The sequence below is a fragment of the Miniopterus natalensis genome, chromosome 4 (assembly GCF_054644295.1).
Source record: "Miniopterus natalensis isolate mMinNat1 chromosome 4, mMinNat1.hap1, whole genome shotgun sequence".
Lineage (NCBI taxonomy): Eukaryota > Metazoa > Chordata > Mammalia > Chiroptera > Miniopteridae > Miniopterus > Miniopterus natalensis.
Window position 1 is genome coordinate 18,519,706 of NC_142084.1, and position 17,822 is coordinate 18,537,527.

The 17,822-nt window shown below is 47.1% G+C and overlaps 1 protein-coding gene across 1 annotated transcript in view; it reads left to right on the forward strand.

Moving 5' to 3' along the window:
* Window positions 1-17,822, forward strand: part of KLHL3 (kelch like family member 3) — a 99,617-nt gene that overhangs the window by 38,421 nt on the left and 43,374 nt on the right. Inside the window, exon 5 of the mRNA XM_087815892.1 lies at window positions 6,496-6,658. Within this exon, the coding sequence (XP_087672018.1) occupies window positions 6,496-6,658 (163 nt within the window). The remainder of the gene's footprint in view (window positions 1-6,495; window positions 6,659-17,822) is intronic.

Genomic DNA, 17,822 nt, shown 5'->3' on the forward strand with positions numbered 1-17,822 from the left:
GATTGAAACCAGCATTTTTCCTCCCTTTTCATCATGGACTTATTTAACATCTTTTTTTTTTTTTGGTAAAGTACAAAAGATTTACAGACTAGAGAATTAAAAGATGCTTCGCTCTGCATTCTTTTTGCCTGGCTAGGTATTTATCTTTGCAACTTTGGTCTGGCCCAGTGGTGGTCTCTATAACACCAGTTATCTTAAGGGAGGTAGCAGCAGATAGATTAATTCGAGGACTCTGGAGAAAATGGCTTCACTATTGTTTTTTAAAAAACTACTTTGTAGGGGTGGGAGCGGGGGGCCAGAGTGAAGATGTGCAGGTTCAGAGGACGTGCAGAAACCGAGATGAGGCAGGAATTGCCTGTGAGTGGGGAACCGGCTCTGAGCCTCAGCTTTGCCGTGAACTCTCGCAGTGCTCTCCTTCTGCCCCTTTCCCGCTGCGGGGTGTTAGGAGACTCCGTGAACTCTGGCTAGAGAAGACACTCAGCCAGCCTCTGATTTGTTTCCTTTCCCTCCTACTAGAGCTTCTCTGACATCCACACTGACGTCTTGCCTTAAGGATCAGTTTTCTCATCTGTAAAACGGGAATCAAAATTGTACTCATATTATTGGGTGGTCACGCGTTAGACTGTCTGCCTTCAAATCCCGGCTCTGCCATTTTCTAGCTGTGTGACCCTACAAAAGTTACTTAATCTCTCTGTGCCTCAGTGTTTTCATCTGTAATATGTGCATGATAGTAGTACTTAACCACATAGAGTTGGTGTGAGGATTAAATGAATTAATTTCGGTAAGGCACTTAGAAGAGTGCTACCCTGCGTGCCAGCAGACACTGTGGGCACGGAGAGCACTGTGAGCACAGAAGCCTTTCACCAAGGAGCACGTGATGTGAAGTTGGAGACAGATGGTGAAGCATGGGTGCCCTGCTGTAGGGCAGGGGCCAGGCTGAGGTTCCCAGTAAGCAGGGAATGGCCATCGCCACCTTGATGACGATGGTCAGAGAAGGCTTCACTGAAGAAGTATTGTTTGGGCCAGATCTTGAGGAAGACCGACGGGCAGGTCAGGCCCGCCTCCTCTGCCCGCCTGCCCGTGTCCCACTGGGTGGTGCCCCTTGGCGGCCTGGGCGGGAGCGGCCAGCGCGTGCAAGGGCTCCCGAGGAGCGCGATGTGGAACCTTCAGGGACCCGCGCATTGTTCGGAAGGAGTGAGGTATATTGTTTCCCCTTTTCCTCCTCATTTTGAATTGTGGTTTGGTCAGGGGTCACCTTGGGGGGAAAAACAAAACAAAAAAGGTTGAAAAGAGAAAGTCTGGATCAAAAGGTGGCTTCTTCACGCCGTTATGTATCTTCCGAGGCAGCTGCTCATAGCTGTCCGTGGTGCCAGTATTGGAAGACTGGGTGCGCTGAGAAGCTGAGCATGGAGGTCCTGGGGCTCTCCTGAAAGTCTTAGAAAGAAGGGCCGGAGATTTGGGGCTTGGTTAAATGGCCACACGTACCTTGAAGATACCGAGTTGCCCTCCTGTGGTAGAGGTACCAATCGTCACAGTGACACATTAATACTCACTGTAAGCCAAGCATGTGTTGATCATTTCACACGCATTACTTCGTTTAATTCTCGTAACCACCAATGGAACGTTCGTCTATGATCCTTCTTTTAGAGTTGAAGAAATTGTGCTCAAAGGGGTTAAATGGGTAGTACCCACAGTCAGGTGGGCGGTGAGGGATAGAGTTGGGATTTGAACCCAGCTCTCTCCCACTCATTGTGCTCTGCTGATGTGGTGAACTAGAGTTTCTTGTTAAACGAATGATCAGAATCTTGACTTCAGTTCATAATTAATAATAATAAAAACTAATTTAACTGAGCATTCTTGATGTACCAAGCACCGTGTTAACAGCTTTACGTGTATTATCTCATTTGACCCTCATAACAAGCCTTTAAGGCAGTACCATTATTTTCTTCATTTACTGTTGAGACAGACATGGAGAGGTTAAGTAATTTGCCTTTAGTCACATGGCCGGTAAGTGGAGAGGTCAAAATACAAGCGAGACTTTTAATCACAGTCCTATTCTGCTAGCTCTTCTGTTTAACCATACACATCTCCCCCTGCCTTCCTCTCCCTCCCTCTCCCTCACCCCCCTCTCCCTTTCTTCTTTTTCTCAACAGATTTTTAATTTAACAGTTTCTGTGCCAGGTCTCATGTCTGGTGCTGGCAGAGTCAGACCCATGCTGTGGCCTTGGTCAGTCCTGTCACCTGGCCCTCTGGCTGGTGCCCACGGCCCTGCCTCCCTGAAATTCCAGGAGTAGGTGCTTTTTGAGGCAGGGCATTTCCTTTTGTTTTTGTTAAAGGAAATAAACCCTGTGACGGGATATCCTCTGCTGTGTTTTCATGTTATCCGTGGGTGAGAAAAAACAAAACAGGGCCCGCACGTGAAAAATGGAGGGGAGGCCATTTGCAAGCTGGAGGGAGCCTGTAAACTCCTTGCTGAGGGTCATTCCAGGGCCTGTTTTCCCAGAATCAGAATGCTGAGGTGGAGAGGGGCAGGCTAAAAGCTTGTGACTTAGGGGCATCTTCCATCCCCAGGGTGGTTCCAGCCAGCTACTCTTCCTCTGGTCTCTGCCTCCTCCATCCAGGGGCCGCCAGCACTGCCCTGGTGATTCCATCAGGACAGTTTTGCTTCAAAGCTGAGGACCCAGGCTTGGCCTTTTGTTCGCAATCTTGTTACTGCTGCCACTTGAGGGAGTCGAGTTGCAGGCGAGATAAGAGGAGCGGAAATCCTCTAAAAACTCTTGTTGATGTGGAGAGGGAGGTGAAGACAGCCCCTCATGGACGTGTGCTCTTTTCTTTCACAGCCTCTGGGGAGCTGTGTTTGTTCTCCTGTGCAGACCCCAGAGCCCCACTGGACGGGGGCCCAGTTTGTCCCTGAGACTCAGAGTTTAAGCAGTGATATATCTCCCAGCCTCCAAACCTCCCCCTCAGCATCTTGACTTCCTTTACTTTTCTTCACGCCTTCCTGTACGAAGCACATAGTGGGAAGAAAAGGGCCTTTGACTCATAGCTAATCGCAGTGCAAGATCAAAGAGAGGGAAGGAGCAATTAGAGAAACCACCGGCCCCATTTATTTTAGGAAGTCAGCTCAGGAGAGGACCCAAACAGGATGGGGGGCGGAGAGTGGAGAGGTGGAAAGCCTTATAATTTTTGCCTACTAAGTGGGTTTTGTGAACAGTAGGGATGTTGAAAGCTATGTGGGTAGCTCTATCCAAGGAGGTTTTAAAAACTGAAAATCATAACCTAAGGAGTATGTTCAGGAAATATTTATTACTTTATTTTTTGGGCTGGTTGTCATGAGCTTGAGAATTTAAGCACCAAATTGTGCTGCTGTGCTTGTGAAAAAGAGAGCAGGGGGGAGGGGGATGCGTGTCCCCGGCACGATCTCACCTCCGTTTGGCTGGGAATGCAATCTGGGGCTGAACAGGACTCTCAGAAATCCTAGGCTGCGGGGCCAAAGGGCTGCTGTCCCATTCCTGCTTCTAACCACCCTGACCCTCTGGGGCCTCGCCACGCCACCAAGTGGAGCATGTGGGACAACACCGATTGTTCCTCCCCATCAGAGCTGCTTGGGGTTAGGGTTAGAGCTCCTGTGCTGTAGGGTGGGTAACTGACCCTGTGACATAGGGCTTCCATTGCGAGCGCTGACAGCCTCTGGCCTTAACTGTAGACCTTCTAGCTGGTGCTGGTAGGGGGGTGTCATGGAGGTCACTTGGGAGTTTGGAACAGAGCTTTCCATTCCTGGTATGTATTCAACAAGAATGGTTAATGGTTCTCCCCTTAACTAGCAGGCAGAGACTAATCTGGTCCTGGAATCTGTTTGGCTAGGCCGAGCAAGCTCACAGTTTAATTGAGTTTCTCAGTTTATGGCTGCTTAGTGGGGAGAGTGGCTGCCTACTGAGAATGGAGCTTAAGTGGTCAGATTTGGAGCCTAGCTGTATTCACTTATGATCTAAAACTCAAGAGTGGGTGATTTTTATCTTTTTTCCTTCTCTGGAATGAATCAGGGTTCGGCAAATACCAAGGACACAATGCTAATTTACTGTTCTCCTGCTGGGGACATAGGAGAGTGGAAGGGAGCGCATGGAGGAAGAGAAGAGGAGCATGTTTTCTAGAACTTGGCCATCGTGAAGGAGAAGTTTAATAAGCTTGTAGTTGGAAAGGCTTTTCTCATTGAGAGCCAGAGTTTAGCTTGGGAGTAGGCCGCTGGTAGTGGAGGTTCTTGGTGGTTTCTGCATGTGGGCAGGGATTCCCCCTGTTCTAGTGTTAGCATTGAAAGTCTTGTGTCCTGGGAAACCCCTCGGTCCTCAGCAAACCAGGATGACTGGGTACCCTAGTGGAGGGACAAGGCCCAAGGATGGAAGTGGGGCAGAGTGTTTGGCCTGAGCTCATGCTGGTGCGGAGAGCCAGAGCTGAGACTCAGAACTGTTTTGGGAGATGGTCAGGCTCCAGAATTTAAATCACTTGGGGAAAAAAAAGACTTTGTAGTGCCCCGAGTCAAGAAAAATAAATGCATCTGCAGCCCGTGTCTTCCTGGGCATGCCCTTGTGATGGGAACAGCTGGAATCTGGCTGGCCCAGACTCTCTCTGAGAGCCGGGGGAGCAGCGGAGACAAGGCCCAGGGCATGGTAGTTGTTTGGGGCTGAAATGGATGCTGTGGGTCCTGAACTAAGCAGCCTCAAATCAAACTGTTCTGTTATTTAATTCCCCCCCCCCCCCTAAATTTCTTTTTTGAAGGTCACGCTCACACTGTTGACCTCCTCCACAGGGTGGGGGTAAGGGAAGCAGAGCTGGGGTCAAGCAGGACTCTGACCATCTCTCCAGGATTTTGGATCCAGAGGGCAGGCCTCGGCAGTGTGGGAAAGGCCTAGGGAAGTTGAAAGGGGTTGGCAGTCTGAGCACCCATCTGGCCTGCTCAAGCCAGTCTTCCCTGGCTTTTAGGAAAAACACATGCAGACACACCTAAGCTGGAAATTTTTCTCTCTTCCAAGAAATAGTATAAATACTCATGTGTCCTGTTACCTTTTAAAAGGAAACTCAGCTCTCCTGTCTCTGAGAATGTACCTAAGGATGTTCTCTTTATCTGTTGGATGGGAGAATAAAGTGTGTTTTTCTGAGTCCCGAGGGATTTGGGTGTGACTCTTGTTCCAGTAGATTATAAGCTCCATTAGAACAGGGGTCTGGCTTATGCTTAGCACTGAATCTTAGAGCCTTGGCCAGTGCCTGGCACACGGACATTCAGTAATTAAGTGGTGAACCGGCTAGTGAACAATTTGATAAGTACCTCTCTTTGTGAAGACAGTGTGCTAAAAAGTCATAGGGCAGTGAGTCTCAAACTTGCCTGTACATTAGAAGTACCTGGGAGCTTTAGAAACATCTCACTGTCCAGGCCACACCTCACTCCTCTTAAGTTAGAATCTTTGGGGGTGAGACCAAGGCATCAATATTTAAAAAATTCTCTAGGTGGTTTTAATGTGCGGCCAAATAGAAGACTCAATCTATCCTAGTCTGCTTGGGATGCCATAACAGAATATCACAGATCGGGTGGCTTAAACAACAGAAATTTATGGTGTCACAGTCTGGAAGTTAAGAATCCAAGATCCCGCCCGGCTGGGTGTGGCTCAGCGGTTGAGCATCGACCTAGGATCCAGGCGATCAGGGTTCGATTCCCGGTCAGGGCACATGCCCGGGTTGCGGGCTCGATCAATGACTCTCTCATCATTGATGTTTCTCTCTCTCTCTCTCCCCCTCCTTTCCTCTCTCTGAAATCAGTAAAGATATGTTAAAAAAAAAAAAAATCCAAGATCCAGGTTCCAGCTGATTCAATTTCTGGTGAGACCCTCTCCCTGGCTTGCAGAAGGTCTCTTTCTCCCTGTGTCCTCACGTTGTAGAGACAGAACACTGATATCTCTTCCTCTTCTCATTAGGGCACCTTAGGGCCCCACTCTTATGACCTCATTTAACCATTGTTACTTCTTCACAGGCCCTGTCTCTAAATATCGTCTCATTGGGGGCTGGGACTTCAACATATACATTTTGGGGATGGGGCACAAACATCCCATTCTTAAGGGTCCTTATACTCACAGTGCAGTTCATGAACCAGCAGCTGCAACCTCACCTGGGTGCTGGTTAAAAGGAAGGCTCTCAGGTCCCACCCTAGGCCTGTTGAATCAGAATCTGCACTTGAGTAAGATCCCCAGGAAATTCGTACAGAAGCTCTGCTGTGAGCTGTGGGGATGCTGAGAAGAGGCTGGTGCTTTGAGCCCATGAGGTGGAGAGTGGTGGGAAACAAGGCTTGGGCTGTCCTGACAGCAAGACCAGGAGGTTTGGATTGACTTGAGCAGGCATTGGAGAGCCATGCAAGGATCTCAGGCATGGGAGTGCTTTAGAACAGTGCTTTAGGGAGATGAGGTCCTGCTGGAGGGATCCAGTATCTCAGAATGTCACCTTCTCCTCCAGGTGCTGCTCCCAGCAGCCAGCTTGCTGCAGCTCATGGACGTTCGGCAGAACTGCTGTGACTTCCTTCAGTCTCAGTTGCATCCCACCAATTGCCTGGGCATCCGTGCGTTTGCAGATGTGCACACCTGCACCGACCTTCTGCAGCAGGCCAATGCTTATGCAGGTAATGGGGAGCTGGGGTGCCACACCTCCTCCAAGCTTGTGGATTTAATAACTTGGCCTGCTGTGGACACCTCAAAGATTGCGACGAGTGCACTCTGCTGTGAAGCAGCTATAACTTAGTCAGGGAGACAAGACACAGGTGGAAAGACCATTAGCAAAAGAAGAGTTCAGCTCATTGCCAAGTATAATATGATTAATTGCCAGATGCATGACACAGACAGTAATTTTCACAAGAGAAGAGGAAAGAGATCTGAGAAGACTTTGTGGGGGAAGAGTAATTTGAGCTAGGTTTGAAATAAATCTTTTCTGTTGTTTAAAAAAATTTTTGTTTTGATCAAAGTGTTCTTTAAACAGGATCTTAAAAGTCAAATACTACTGCAAGGCCTATATTGGTAAGCAAGAGTCCCCTGCTCTGCCTGTCCACACCAAGTCTTGCTCTCTAGAGCCACTCACTTATTCTCAAAGAGTTAACATGCAGGCTCTGATTGAGCTAAAAGCTGTTTCATCTACTACTTATCTCCACTTATCTAAACAATATGTTTATGTCATTATTTTTGGAATAGCATTAGATATTATCTGTTGACTTCTCACAGAAGAATAAAGTTGAACTTTCATAGACTTTCTCCTCATATACATACATCCTTCCCGTGTCTTTATTCTCGTAATATTATTTCTACAACTGGCCTAAGTTATGTATTATAATTATAGTCTTTTTAATCGGAAAACTTTTTTTAAAATAATAAAGGCAGTAGTAATAGCCTTTTTCTTTTGCATAGTGAGTGTTATTACCACTGATTTTTGTAAGATAGATAGAATTGAACAGTCCTTCTCAGGATGTCAGATAACCTGTTGATTCTATTTTATTTTTTTTAGAGACATTCTCTCTACTAGAGCTTGTCATTCTGTTATTTTAGGATCCTGCTATTTTAATAGGGTTTTGGGAAGGAGTAGAGATGAACCATATTTAGCTGGAAGGAAGTCTTCACTGGTATTTATTTCAACTAGAACACAAAGATCATGAGTAGGAAATGGGCCTAGCCATTCTTTAAAAATTAAAAAAAAAATTTTATTTTTAAATATATCTTTATTGATTTCAAAGAGAGGAAGGGAGAGAGAGAGAGAAACATCAATGATGAAAGAGTCATTGATCAGCTGCCTCCTGCATGCCCCCTACTGGGGATCGAGACTGAAACTGGACATGTGCCCTGAGGAAATCGAACCTTGATCTCCTGGATCATAGGTCAGTGCTCAACCACTGAGCCAACCCGGCCGGGTGTGTCTAGTTTTAATCAATAGACTCAGTCATCGACACCTCCTTCCCTTGCAATAAAGCACCTCATTATTTCGCTGCCCAAGCAAACACCATCCGTATTCTCTCTGTGTGTCTGGAAATTAGCTGAGGGCCTGCTGGCTGCCCACCTGCCAGCTCCCTGTGCTGCGTTAGCTTCTTGGTCCACAAGGCAACTAGCATTTGCTGCATTAAGCCTCAGACCCCAAGAACCTACATAGACTCTCATTTCTCCCTGATGTCTGTTTCTGAGGCACAAATGGGACCAGTTGTTAAGATGATGCCGACGGTGATGATTTTTCTGAAAGACATTCCTCAGATGTCCCAGTTCTGAATTCTGCTGACTCTTTCTGGCTCTGAACCTTGACTCTCCTGTTTCTCTGCTGTCCTTCCTGTGCCCTCTTTCCCCTACATATTCCCCACACCTTTCTGCTTTTTCTCAGGGAGCCTTTTCTCTCTGGAGAGGGCTCCCCAGCCCAGTCTTTGAAGAAGCCACTTTCTTGAGGGATGTGCTTGGGCTTACTTTAGCAGGAGCCAAGAGCTTGGCCAAGGCCCAGGTCAGCTCATGAACATCTGCTGGTTCAGTGACAAAGGAAGAACGTTAGATTCCAGGAATTCTCTGACTCCCTTCCTGTGTCCCTCCCCAGCCCTCTCCTTCTACATGTGTGTGCGTGTGTGCATATGTGCGTGCACACGTAGCACCCCCCCCATCCTATTGTAGCTGGCTGACAGGATCATCTGAGGTTCGGGTTCTGTACTGAGCCCCCCCCTTTATCAAAGCCTCCCGGGTTCTTCTGGCCTGGTTTTTTCCCACTTTCAAAGTCTGTGTTTTCTCCCTTCACCCCTTTCATTGTCTGATGGTGAGACTCACCTGCAGGAGAGTGGGGAAGATGTCGCTGTGGTGGTGCTCCCTGGTCCTGATGCTGTCACAGTGATTGGGACCTGCCAGCATTGTGTGTGTGTGTGTGGCACATGTGTATGCAGAAATCCTGATGAATTATTTTTAGCTAGTACTTACTGAGCTCTCACTTTGGGTCAGACCCTATGCTAAGCATTTTATGTGTGTCATCTCATTTTTTTAAAATAAGTTTTATTTATTCTTATTTTTTAAAATATATCTTGATTGATTTCAGAGAGAGGAAAGGAGAGAAAGAGAGGGATAGAGAGAGAGAGAGAGGGAAACATCAATGATGAGAGAGTCATTGATTGGCTGCCTCCTGCACGCCCCTGACTGGGGATCGAGCCTGCAACCCGGGCATGTGCCCTGACCGGGAATCAAACCCCTATCACCTGGATCCTAGGTCGATGCTCAACGGCTGAGCCACGCTCGGCTGGGCTGTGTCATCTCATTTAATGCATACAACAGCTAAGGAAACTAAGGCACAGACAGGTGAAGTTACTTGTTGGAGTCACACAGCTGGTAAGGACAGAGGCAGGATTCAAACCCAGACAGTGTTGACTCCAGAGCCAGTACTGTGTACTGTGGCTTCCAGGCCCTATTTGAACATAGAGCCGCCCTGTGGATCGGTAATTGAGGAGCGTTGGTGGGTAGAGCTGGCATTTTCCATTGGAAGTGTGAGCCTGGAAGCCTGTGCCACATACTCGGATGCCAACAACCAGACAGTGTAGACAGACAACCAGCTGTCTGCTAGACAGGGGCTGTTTAGTCATCTTAGTGTGGGGAAGCAAGACGTGGACGTCTTGTCTTTCCTGTTGGGAGGCGGCCCCCTCACTGCATGAGCCCTCCTGTTTTCCGTGGCTCGGGCGGGCGACTTCAGGCTGAGAGCCTCTGCCCGTCATACAGGCCTCCCGTGAGCCTGTGACCATCTCCTGGTCACAGCTTTCTCTGCAGCCAGCAGCAGGGAAGTCATGGAAATGCAGAGGTGGTAAGACCATGGTGAAAAGACATTGGAAGGAGCAGCAGGAAGGTAAATTGTACAGTGTTTAGAGAAGGCAGTATGGAATGATTGTCTTTGCGTACTCCCTCATGGGCTTACATCCACACGCGATGGGGGCCTGTTTTGTTTCTCTGGTCTTGCACTTCCCGACCTGAGATGAAATCTGCCTCTCTCTGTCCATACTGCCTCTTGAGACAGAGCTGCTGCCTCGTCCCACTGAATGTGGAGGTGTGGGCATCCACTAGGGGCACTTAAAAGGGGCAGTGTTGGCCCTTATGGGCACTGGCTTCTCTGGCCCCATGCCTCACATTAGGGGCTGTTTTAAGCTAACCCTCTAGATCAGAAGGAGGGGTCAGCCCAGCCAACACTGGAGCTGAGTGACCCCTAGGCCTGTTTTCTCCTCTCTGTGATGGGGGTAATAGCTCCTGCCCATCAGGATGGTTTGGGGATGGGGCAGGACAGGGAGGAGAGCCTCCTGCGGAGCACCCGAGGCCGTGCTCTGGAGCCTCCCTGCCAGCTTCGTCCCCCGCTGTAAGAGGTGCTCAGATCCGGGTCCTGGTGGAGAGAGGGACTCTTTGGGTTGTCACCACTGCTGTTGCTATGGACACGTGCACTTTAGGGGAGAGGACCATTTCCGGAGCTTCTGATTTTGGTTCCTCTGTGTCCAGGTGCGCAGGCAGATCTAGCCTGCTTTCCCGCCTTGCCTAGGCTCTGGCTAGCTGGCCTCTGTCCTCGCTTGTGCATGCCCCCCAGCTTTGCCTCTGAATTCTGTTTCTTTTCCTTCTCCAAGACAAACTTTTTTTTGCTGTTATAATTATTATTGCTATCGTTATTGCTGTTTAATACAAAATCACCCGCAATATTACAGAAAAAGCAGAAAGAGGAGGAAAAGCACCACAATCCTACCCAGAGAGAACCATGGGCAGCACCCTGCTGTACAGCTTTCCCAGTCCTTTTCATTGTGTGTGTGTTTTCCAGCTTTAAAAAAAATCTTAGCAGTACATTCTGAACATCCTTCTATGTTAGCAGATACATTATTTTAAAACTTTAGAGAATGTATTCAATAAAATTCAACTTATACACATGATCCAAAAATTCAAACAGTATACAAAGGTATAAAATGTAAAGTCAGTCTTCTCTTAGGCCCTCTCTTAGAAGGGGGCAGAGCGACTATCTTGGGTATCCCAATATATATGTAAATATCATATATACATATTTTATATATCCCTAATATATATATATGTATATATGCATATATTATGCTTTTTAACTTAGCCAAATAGAAACATTCTGTACTGACTTTTTCTTGACTTAAAAGTTTGGAGTTCTTTCCAGACTCTTTGTATGGCTATATATTATTCTTTTTATCTGTTGTATCATATGGATGAACTAGAATTTATTTAACCCCAGTTCTTGGTTAATGGGCATTAATGCTACCTGTTTTTTCTTTTATATAAAATGTTGAGTGAGAATTTTTCTACATAATATTCTGGAGTACACTTGCTAGTATGTAAGTAATGGTAAGACTGTACCTGTAGGATACCATCTTAATAGCGTAAAGTAGCTCAAAAAGAGTATGCATTAAAAAAATAATTCAATAGATATTGCCAAATTGCTCTCTTAAAAAATGTAACCATTTTTAAAGTCAGTTCTTGCCTTCTGATAAGTCTTCAGTTCCCTGGTGAAGGTTCCGAGACGCAGACCCAGTGAGACTCTGAGGGGCTGGAGCACCGCAGCTCTCCATAGCTGCCTGTTTGTTTTCCTGTTTAGAATGGCTTGTCTTTTCCTGCTGTGCAGTCCCTCCTGTTGCTTCTGGGTCCAGCTTCCCCCTCAAGGTTATGCCCCCAGGATTTGGTTTGATGTGTTATTTTGGGGTAGGGGAGGGTGAGTCCCATATTTAAAAGCTGACTGCCCAGCCTCTTGCCTCCAGCGGGTCATGTCAGAGTCCTCCTGGGTAGCTAGGAGCTGGGAAAGGGACCCTGGTGTTTTGCACAGCCTGTTTCTTATACCTCATTATTTTTTCTAGGGACAGCTTAATCTTTAACCTCAGAGGCCAGGGCAGGTTTATGGGGACTTTGTTGTTTAGTAATTGGACGGCCATGCACTGGGCCATCAGCAGAGCTGGTTGGAAGGGATGTTAATGAGACCCCATTAATGAAATGGCAATTAAAATTCTTTGGACATGTTGTTTACATCAGTCTGCCAAAGCTGAGCTGAAACCCTCCAGCCATGGGGTGGAAAAGTGATCGGACTGAACGTGTTTGTGGAGAGAAACAGCCTTTTCTCGATTGATTCTTTTGAGATCATGGAATGAAGTGATTAAACCGAGGGCGGCAAAAAAACTTTGACGAATTATTTAAAAAACACAAACCTCCGACTCAGTGAGGGTTGTCTTATGAAATTGCTGCCTTCAACCTGGCATCATAAAATAATAATGATGATGGTAAAGGTAGGAGTTTTGACCATTTCTGAACACTTGTTAGCTTCCAGGCCTGGTGCTGTGCACGTCATAGGCACATAACTATAGAGGTAGTTATTATTTCCCCAATTTATGAATGAGGAGACAGAAACTCCAGAAATGTTTAACTTGCCCAAGATCACATAGTTTGTAAGTGGCAATGCCAAGATTCATTACGAGGCTGTCTGAATCCAGGGCCTGTGCCCCGAGCCCACTACTTTTGTTCACACCCACCAGGCCATGGTGGTCCCCTCACTCCTGCCTCCCCTGATTTTCTGCTTCTAACCCAAAGGTGGCAAATGAAGCAGTAGAGCAGACACAGGTAGTTTCTGCTGTTAGATGATCTCCCTGTTGGGATTTCAGGAAGCCTATTCCTCCCTTCCTCTGGGTAACAAGGGACTCTGGTGTTGAATCGATAACACTGATGACTAGGCAGTTTCGATACAGCTCTTTGCTCTCTCTCTGCATGTGTGCGCGTTGTAGAGAAAGGAGGTGGGATCACATATATATTTAGGGAATTAAGTCAACATGGAAAGAGAGCTCATATCCCACCGTCCCCAGGGAACGCGGAGGCAGTGATATTTAGAGCCTGAGTGAGGGCTGAGGACCCATGTGGGAAGAGGTCAGGGTAGGTCTCTGTTCCTTCCCTGTGGGAGCTGAGCCTTCTCCCCGAAGCAGGGAGACTGTGGGCCCTGAGAGCCAAATACTGATTCAGGAAAGCTTACCTCTGCCCTCCAAAAACGGGGCAACAGGGCGCGCGCGAGAGAGATTGAAAGCAGTTCTGTTTTATTTTTTACTTTGCTAAAATGTTTTGATTCTGTTTGTGTGTTCACCTGTGCCAGCCAGTCTTTCCTGAGGCGTGTAACCAGTGGTTTAATTCCGAGCCCTCATACCTGTTCCCTGGGGCCACAAGGACAATGGGGCTCATTTCACTTCTGCAGGTCAAAGAAGTCATAGATGGGCTTTCAGTTCCTTTTGTTCTGGACTTGTAGTTTAGGTGAACCTGATGGAAAGCTTAGGTTTGTTTCTTCCCATCAGGAGGGAGGAATGGACTTGGAAATAGGCAGTCATGAAGAATGGAAGGAAGCGCAGGAAACACCTCAGAGCTCAGTATTTGCAGATGAGCTGGACACTGAGGATTCAGGTTCCAACAAGACAGACCCTGCCCTCCTGGGGCTCATGGTCCCAGTGTGAGAAAAAGACCTCAGATGATAAAACAGGTTGACTAGGGCTATGATAATTTTTATTTTCTGTTTTGGAGGCTTTGAGATCATAGAACAGTATCACTTCACCTAGCCTGGTAGTCAGGGAATTTGGGGAAAGATCTCAATTCAGGGGTACATCTGAGATTTGAACCTAGGACTGATGCCCAAATGTTTAGAACACCACTATTCTAAGTTTTTTATTTTTAAAGAAAAGTAATTAGATTTATTATTTTTGTCTCTCTGAAGCACCTCCTAAGAGGGATTCTTAGGGTACTATGATGTATATATTGAATTTTATCCCATTGGCCTGCTTAGGACAAGTTCTTATGATCTTGGGGATTAAGATAGTCATCGGAATGTTTGTTATTATAATCGGACAGCCTTGGTTTCAAAACCTGGCCTGACCACATGACCAAATAACATTTTGAGCTTCCATTTCGCCATCTGTAAAATGAGGGGTAGTGATAGTCACTTCACCAGAGCTTTTGGGAGAAGTGACATAATACACGTGAAATGCATAGCACAGTGTTAGCTACTACTCGGAAAAGCCCTCCACTTTTTTCTAGGCCAGCTTCCTTGAAAAGACCCAACTGTCCCTAGAGCAAGTCCTTTCATGGGAATGTGCCATCCAAGTTTTGTCACTTTCAGCATTGGAGAGAGAGGTGTGTTGCTTGGTAGGAAAATAACTTGAAGTTGTCTGGTGCCTCTCGGCGTCTCCATAATTTCTCATCCACATGGACAGGAACAGATACGTTGTGTTTCGTTAATTAAATCTTGGAACGTATACAGTATTTGCTATGTTGTAGTAAAGCCTGGATAATTAAGACTGTTTATCAGAACTCTTAATTGATTCCCCCCCCCCTTGTTTCTGTTTCTCTTTAAGGAAAAACAAGCAAAAAGACAAGAAAAGTTAGAGTTTATTACTGGAGAGTTCCCCTTCAAGGGGCTGGTCCGGGGTTAGGAGATACGACACCCCCTGCACATCCCACCTATCCCCCAAGATCTAGCCTTGCCTGCGTCTCTCTTGCATCTCCTGGAGCCTGGCACAGCCCCCCTTACTTAGCGGGTGTTCAGTAAACACTTGTTAGATGAATAAAGGCATGGCCTAGGCTCTAGCTGGACAGAACTATTGCTGCTGCTGACGTTCTCTGAACTCTCCTGCTTCCATGCTGTTACTTGTATTTGGAGTGCCTCTTCCAGTCATGGCCCTGTGGACTTTGGGGTGGAATTATTGGTACCCTGCCTTCCCCTCTTATAAGGTCCGTGTAGGCATCTGCTCTGCTTTCTTCCTTTTTGAGGAAACACTGCATTTGGCATATTACACACTAACAGTTATTGAGCACTTGCAGTGGTCTCAGTGAATGTGAGTTACCTATATTTGCTTATTTAACACCCCCCACACCTTTGTGAGATAGATACCGTTGTTAGATTCATTTAACAGATGAGAAAACGGCAGCATTAAGAAAGTAACAAACTTATATCCCTAGAAAGTTTTCTTAACTCAATGGAATTAAAGTGGGTTTCTAAGACCTTTGAAGCCCGCACGCTTGTCCGCAGGTCCTGCAGTCCCAGGGGAGCAGCTTCCCTGTTAGAACTGGACTTTGCGAAGCAGGAACGTGGGCTGACAATATTCATCCTTCATTTCTGAAGAGTCTCTTAAAGATTTCAAAATGGACTAATATTATCGTCTTCGAACTTCACAACAACCTTGAGACCTAGGGCAGGTGTTATGGTCTATTGTATGGATGAAGCCCAAGCCTGGAAAGAAGTGACTGTAAGAGGTGGAGCTAGGACTTGGGCCTAGGTCTCCTGACTCATAGCCAAAGCTCTTCCCTACGTTCCCCCTCAATACATTAACAACAGAGCAAAAGAAACAAAAAGTCCCGAAACCAACCAACAAGTGTTAAAGGGAGAAGCTGATCCTTAGGGAGGTGTCTTTCTGGGAGCTGAGTGGGTTCTTTCTGGAAGCAGCTGGCAAGGGGCTGGCGTGAGTACAAAGCCTCTGGGCAACTCCTATTTCCCGGGAAATGGAGTTGGGCAGAGCATCCTTTCCCTGTTTTTTCTAGCCCGTTGTTTCTTGAGTGTTGCTAACAGAAAGAGAACTCCAGTCCCCCATCTCTGGGGGCTTAGCCCTTGTCTCTTCAGACTGAAGGGGGAAAGGGAAGTTTTCCTCTTTGCTCCCTCTCTTTGTCTCTTCCTGCTCACGCCCTGCAAATCTCCTGGGTTCTGGGGTGCCAGCCCCGAGCCAAAAGCTGCTGCTCATTGACTCCCTGGTTGCCTCCACCCCACCCAGTGCTGCTTCCTGGGAGGCTTTCTGTAGGGATTTCATGGGGAGGATCCAGAAGGGCAAAGCCGCAGCCCGCATCAGAAAGGGACCTGGGTTCAAATTCTACAATGTCCTAGAGGGGGAGAGATGGGAAGGTGTGTGGGGCTGACTACTTTCTGCCTTGATTTATCTGAGGATTTTTGGTTTGTTCACCAAGCCACCTGGAGTATGCATCACGGCACCTCCCCTTTCTTCCTTTTCAAAATCCCACCCACCTACTTTCAGCTTTATGAGCCATGAGGAGGAGTTTTTCACAACCCAGAATTCTACTTTCTCACCTCCCATTCTCTTCCCTCTTCCCTCTTCCCAGTGTCAGGTTTGGGGTCAACCAAAGATCAGGGCAGAAAGGCTGGGCGTGGCTCTGGGCCACAGGGATGTTGGCGCTGGTTCACCTGACTCTCCTGCTGAGCTGAGCCTTGGTGTCCTGCGCTTAGTCGTGTTGTGCCAAAGGCTTTTTCTCTCTGCTCTTTTCTTGTGTTACCAACAAACGAAGGACTCTGGTTAAAGACTTCTCAGACCAGAAAGGCTTGGAGAGAGAGTCATGTTACTTTCCCAGCCTCCAGGCCCGAGTGGATTCCCATCACCCAGAGAAGATTATCCACTTGCTTTTATTTTAAAATCTTTAAGAATGGGCACTTTAAAAATAATACTATCTAGTCTTAAAAATTCCCATAGTTAGGGAGGTCTTTTGCATGTTTCACCTAAAATCTAAGCTTTAAACTGAAGGCTTTTCCCTGTTGACATATGGAGAAGCCAGAGCAGCTTCTTACCTTATGACAGTTGCTTCCCTTCATAAAGGATCTGACTTTAAATCTGTTTTATGTGCAAACATCCCCAAACCTCAGGATGGACAAGCTTTAATTGTGAGATCAGTGATATCATTAGGCTAGTGGGGAGCAGATGGGGAACCCTTTTTGTCCAGTGAAAGATGGAAAAGATGTTTATAACCTGATCTTTGAGAGTAAAATATTAACATTTAGGGAGTTTGGAGAAGGGTATATGGGAATTCTTTGGGCCTGAATTATTTCAACATAAAATTTAGAATGATTTTTGCAAGAAATGGTTTAACTCTTTTGTTTGGGTTTTAAGAGACGGATGAACGGGAGGGGGCTTCTCATGCTCTAATTTGATGCTCCAGCATCTCCCAGGGGGGAGGGTATCCGAATCTCACTCGGGGAGCTGGCCAGACCAAGTGGGGGTATCCCTGAGTGGGAATTGGAGGTGTAGCCCTCCAGCAGCTACCAGGCCAGAAAGGCGCCACCAAAGAAGGGGAGGAGGGAAGGCCTGGAGGGCAAGGGGCACAGGCGCTCCTTAAGGCGATGATGGTGCAGGGTTGTGAGAGAACTGACAAAGGAGCAAGAACTGGGCCAAACAATAAGCGATCTGTCATCTCCAGGACCTACTGCACCAGAAACTGCCAGCCTGTAGGCCAGTTCACCTTGGCATAGCTTGCAAAACACTTTCACAGTTCCTTTCCCACCAGAGCATGGGAGGGAGGCAAGACAAGTGGTTTTATTCCCATTTCACAGATGAGGATAGTGAGGCCCAGGGAGGTGATGCCATTGGCTCAAGGAAACAATTCACAAATGGCAAGGCCAGGATTTGAATCTAGGTTCCTTCTTTCTGAAATGCATGCTCTTTCACTGACATTTTACTGCCTTTGTAATAGCAGGATGATGGCTGGGCAAGTGTCAGGGTAGGAGTTTTCCTTGGCATTTCCCTTGCGTGGACCTTAAGCCTGTCTTGCTCTAGCTGTCCCCAAATTTCCCTCCACAGGCCAGCTGTCATGGATTTTTCCCAACGGTGGTGGGGCCAAGTGTGTTGCCACCACACTGGCACGGATCCTTGGTTGGGCCTTCTTGTGAACCAGAGGCTCCATAGTAGACTTGACTTTGGACAAGAAAGGATGACTCCTTCTGCCAGCCTTCTAATGTTGACTTTCTACCAGAACCCCAGAGACTTCCAGCCACACAGCAGTTCTGACCCACTT